We start from the raw sequence: 5,113 nt of genomic DNA on the forward strand, positions 1-5,113 counted from the left end.
AATTCAATGCTAAGTGACCCATTCAGATCAGTTTGTATTCGAATCTGGCTTTTGTGGGTGAATAAACAAACGGAAAAATTAACGCCTACACGTGTGAGCGTTTGCACATTGCCCACACGAATTCACCACCACTCATTTTGCCACGTATGAATATATGACATCAGCAGAAATCTTTTTGATTTTCGGCTTAAAAATGTTTTATCTCGTAATTAAAAAATCGAATTAAAAATCCGTTTTCATCATTAAATCGGTCTCGACGAGATATTCAAAACTAGACCCCATGTTGATATGTTTCGATGAATTTTTTTTGCCCAAAAGTTGTCATGATATTTACACTGTTGTTGTCATAGTGCTTAAACTAAAGTTGCCATGTGGCAATTTTAGTTTGTAGACCATGGCAATTTTAGTTTTTCGATGATGCCAATTCCAGTACGTTGATCATGAAAATATTTTTTTGTATGTACCATGGCAATTTTAAATGCATGTATCATGGCAATTTTAATTTATGATGCATGACAAGTCTAGTTTTTTAATTCCCCATTTTGTAATATGTCAAAATTTACTTTAAATGTAAAAGAAAATAGCTGAAACATATCATGTCAACTTCAGTATAAACATCATGGCAATTCATATGCAATAGACATGGCAACTTTTAACCAAAAAATATTTCGTCGAAATATATTGATATGAGATCTAGTTTCGAAAATCTCGTCGTGAGGGATTTAATGGTAAAAACGGATCTTCAATCGGATTTTTCATTTAAGAGATAAAACATTTTAGAAATAGAAAATCCAAAAAGATTTTCACATGCATGCATGCAGTGACATGGCGTACTCTGTGTGCTATAGGGCGTGTGGGCTGATTTGGCTCACACCACACGTGTGGACGTTAGCGTTGTCCTAAACAAATTGTTTGAGGAAGAAAGGAATTTGCTTTCTGAACATAAAAAGAAAGGATTTTGACATCAGTAGCAGATGATAATAACATAAGGTACAAATATAATGAGATGGATTACAGCGCGACCTGCCTATCGCATGGCTATTCATAATCAAACGGTGGTATCCTGGAGTACAAAAGGATAAAAAGAACAACAATTAGCATCAAACTATGGGTCCTTGATTTAATTTGATGCATGCATACGACCTCACACGGTGTCGCGTAGTATTGCCATCCTAAAATTAACATGTATATAACTACAACATGGAAATAACTTGACTACTATATAGTTCATAGTATATATTGGTTTACATGATCGGACAGACTATTTGTTAACTTACATCAACAAACCACCATTGGAAGAAGATAGCCCCTCGTTGAAAAATGAGGGGTTCATAGGTGGACACGATGCCAAAGGATCCACACATCCATTCATCAAGATATGCTCCTCATCTTCAACAAGGAGGGACCAAGCAATGGTAAACTCCACCTTGAAGCCGCCAAGCTCACATACATGTTGACTTGCGTTGTATGTTTTGGGTACCACAAATACAAGTCCTTGTGCAGCGATGTCTCCAGTCGGTGTGTATGCTTGAATAAGAACTTTTAGCTTTCCGCCGAATTCTACGGATAGAACTTGCCTTGACAGATTTAGATAACCACCTTTAACTGCACACTTTCTTCTAGCTTTTGAATCAAGCAATACAATTTTCCTTGACTTGGACACATTGACTTCTTCAATCTCACGCTCAGAAAATGTGTAGCAAACAACTCGGACTCCATATTGAAAAGGTGTTAACTTCTCATCAACAACATGAACACCAAAGATAGTGGCTTGAACCGAACGTTTAAGTTGCTGAGAACATAACTCTAGTGTGCAAAAGGTTTTTTCAATAATGCTAGTTCGGAAACCGTCACGAGAATGACCGACATCACCATCGTATAAAAAGGCATCCCTCACCAATGCTCTGTCTTCAGACGCCGTTTTGCCCTTTATTATTAACTGGATTTCAATGTCAACGGGCTCCTCAGACACAATTGCACGAATTGGGCCGGTCAAATGCAAAAAAGGATCCTGCAAGCATATGATCATCATAATTTGCCATTGATTAATCAACAAAGCTCGTCCTGCAAGAAATGAATGCAAGAAGAATAGTTTAAATACCGCTTCATTGAGGATTTGGCAGTCATCCCTTGGACAAAGGAAGATGGGGTTGCGACGCCCATCCACAGCATCTCGGGCGGCAACCACACCATATACTTGCAGTGGCCATTTAAAGTATTTCAAGTCAGTAACTTTGATAGAACAGATCTGCATAGTCCTTGGGAGGACAGCGTCTACTGGCTTGAATCCCGGTGTACAGTGTGTAAAGAGCATGGGACTCAACAAAGCTGCATGCAGCAACACCCAGTTAAGTATATGGAAGTAAGAAAATGAAGATCCAATGCGACTACTCTCGATCATTGTGCAAACAAAAAAAACGAGTATCAATGTTTCAGGTTGGTTTACGCACGCGTTTAATCCTCTAGACTGATTGCAGAGTGTTATTTGGAAGGATCTGCTGAAAGATACAACATACATAGTGCATATAATAATTGTTACTGGTGAGCAAGAAACTTATAATAGTCACACAAACTCAAACATTAGTAACTAACAGGGCTTTGATATCTAACTATTTTTCCCTTTTAAACAATGAATGGCATAGCAATTTTGACGTTGAGCACTGGACAGATTAATTATGGAGGAAGAAGAAAAGCATGCATGTTTACTCACTGAGGTCTTCGAAGCTGTTGGCACCTTGGCGACACTCCCAGGCCCTACGGAAGCGAGCAAAAGCCTCCTCCTCGTACTCCGCGGCTGCGGCTGCGGCCTCGCTGATCACCGCTTCACCCTCCAAGCCCCTGTCCGTTGCCATAATGACTAATCTGCCTCCGGCGACCATCACTTGTCCGTTGATTTCCCTCTCCTCCAAGGTCCTCTCCTGCTCCTGTTTCTTCTCCGAGGTCCTCACCTCCTGGCCCTGTTGGAGGAATCTCTTCTGTTCCTCTTTCTCTTTGCGTGTTCTCTCTATCATTTGTTCCCTCGACACCCTCACCTGAATTTCTGAGACGAAATTGTTGATGCTGTCTGTGATCCACTGCAATCTATTTAGCCTTGTGACCGAGGACAGCAATTGATTTCCCGGCTCTTCATCTGGAACCATCTTCAGAAGTTCTAGTACCAGGTCGCCGATCTGGTCGCACAAGAAGGATACCTGAACAGTCATGCGTAATTCCTCGTCGTCTTCCTCCTCCTCCAATTCCTCTTCATCCTCCTCCTCTTCTTCTTCTTCTTCTACCTCCTCATCTTCCTCCTCCTCCTCCAGCTCCAGCTCCTCTTCCTCTTCCTCTTCCTCTTCTTCTTCCTCTTCCATCGGCGATTGGTGTAACATATGAAAAAATTCTTGGAAGATGTTGCGCGCCGAATCGGCGATCATCTCCTCCATCGACCTCATCTTGTCTTGGGAGAGTAGAGTGGCAAGGAACCTCTCCTTGCCATCCGGCCCAAGCTCCTTCTCGGCCAACTCGTCCATCTTCCTCTGTATCTCCTGCCTCGCAATCAGATAGGCCGTTAAGCCGCTGCTTGCTCTTTTCCGCATCACTGCGAAAGCCGGCGAACTTGGTAGTCGGGGCCCCATCTCCGTATCAACTTCCCCGGCCTCTTCTCTCAGTCTAACTCGCCGCCGCCGCCGCCGCTCTGTTCTTTAGGGGAAGGAAGGGGAAAATAAAGCAGGTAGGGTTTCTAAGATCGGGGCGGACGGTGCGGTTGCACACGACACGCGCTCACGGGGAATAACCTCGATTTCCACTGAAAATGAAACGCCTGTCTAAAGAAACCTAGAAGTAAAAGGGAATCGCCGCGATTGATCGCCAAAGCCATAGGAGGTATCGATCTGTCTTATATATTGGGGTGCTGTACCAGAGCAACTCAGACTACAAATCGGTGTGCTACTACTCAATCCAGCTACAACTCGGACGTAATTAAAAAGAGCTCTTTTACGGTGATTGGCGAGTTACGACTCGTAATTTCGTGTAACTCCGCCTCTGTTTTTTTCTAACCGTCAGATCTAAGAAATGATTTAAAGAGTTTTTTTGTGTGAAAAGGATAGAGTTGTAAATTAGCAGGTCAATCTAGTCGCTAGTCAATCCCTGGTACAGCCTTCGTCGTTGTTAGGCTCCTCAATCCCCTCGCACAGGCGCCGCCGCCAACCCTGCCCTCGATCGTGGCGCCGCCGGCGTCCCTCCTGTCGCTCGTGCCGCCGCCGTCGCCGACCCTCGCACAGCCGCAGCCGCCTGCTCTCCTCTGCTGCCCCAGCGCCCCAAGCATCGCCCCGTCGAATAGGCGCTCCCCACGGTAGCGCCTCCTCCCTGGATCAGCCACTGACGGCCATCAACGCCCGCGACCCAATCCATAGGAAGGTAACCCCGGGGCTTAATCTTCCGCCGCCGCCGCCGCCGAGGACGGCCCTGTTTTTTCATGTACATCCTCTGACCCCGTTATCTATAACCGTCGATTCTCGCCCAGGACGAGTATCCCTCCCAGCCCCCTGCGCCGCCGTCTGCCTCTGACGATTCCACACGCGTGTAGGCGACAATGGAACAAATTCAGACATTCAAAGATATTCATCCGTCAGAATATTCAGGTTCTGTACTTATGTATTTCATGCCATTCTTTCTTTGTTCTCTCTTTTGCATTGCATGTGCATAGTAAACCACATAGTCATCCATCACTGAATGTCTGAATTTGTTCCATTCAGACATTCAAAGTCACATTCCGCACGCGTGTAGGTGTAGGTGATAGTGGAACCGGCCTGATCGCTTTGCAGTTTCTGAATTTGTTTGCTATGTTCTGAAATCACTTATATAAAAATCAACAAGTTTCTGAATTAATGATCCAAAATCAACAAGTCAATAATGTTGATCGATGGTCCAAACACCTCCAAGTGTCCAAGTAGATATCACACCCATTGCGGTTTTGGTAAGATTAGATTCAGTTTACGGTAGTTATAAAGCAGATGTCACACCCATTGCAGATGTATTTGTCACGTCTAGTAGATTGAGTGGTTTTGTTATTTGTGATAAGATTTCTTCTGTGATTTACTATTACCGTGAACCGATGTATTCGTAGCCAGTGAGT

The 5,113-nt window shown here is 44.0% G+C and overlaps 1 protein-coding gene across 1 annotated transcript; it reads right to left on the reverse strand.

Moving 5' to 3' along the window:
• Window positions 1–1,260: 1,260 nt before the first annotated feature.
• LOC125540258 (uncharacterized) lies at window positions 1,261–3,676 on the reverse strand. The gene is made up of 3 exons (XM_048703847.2): window positions 2,711–3,676; window positions 2,102–2,328; window positions 1,261–2,011 (listed from the first exon to the last, which is right to left on the reverse strand). The coding sequence occupies exons 1-3, from the start codon at window positions 3,612–3,614 to the stop codon at window positions 1,274–1,276; spliced, it is 1,869 nt and encodes a 622-aa protein (XP_048559804.2). The 5' UTR covers window positions 3,615–3,676; the 3' UTR covers window positions 1,261–1,273.
• Window positions 3,677–5,113: the final 1,437 nt, after the last annotated feature.

Source organism: Triticum urartu, chromosome 2A (assembly GCF_056163025.1).
Source record: "Triticum urartu cultivar PI428250 chromosome 2A, HENAU_Tu73, whole genome shotgun sequence".
NCBI classification, from domain to species: Eukaryota; Viridiplantae; Streptophyta; class Magnoliopsida; order Poales; family Poaceae; genus Triticum; species Triticum urartu.

Bases quoted from the DNA above. Each gene is read 5' to 3' on its own strand.
- LOC125540258 (XM_048703847.2), bottom strand. From the start codon at position 3,614: ATGGGGCCCCGACTACCAAGTTCGCCGGCTTTCGCAGTGATGCGGAAA. The intron at 2,329-2,710 runs GTGAGTAAACAT...TGCTGCATGCAG, and splicing joins CAACAGCTTCGAAGACCTCA to CTTTGTTGAGTCCCATGCTC. The intron at 2,012-2,101 runs GTATTTAAACTA...ATATGCTTGCAG, and splicing joins GCCAAATCCTCAATGAAGCG to GATCCTTTTTTGCATTTGAC.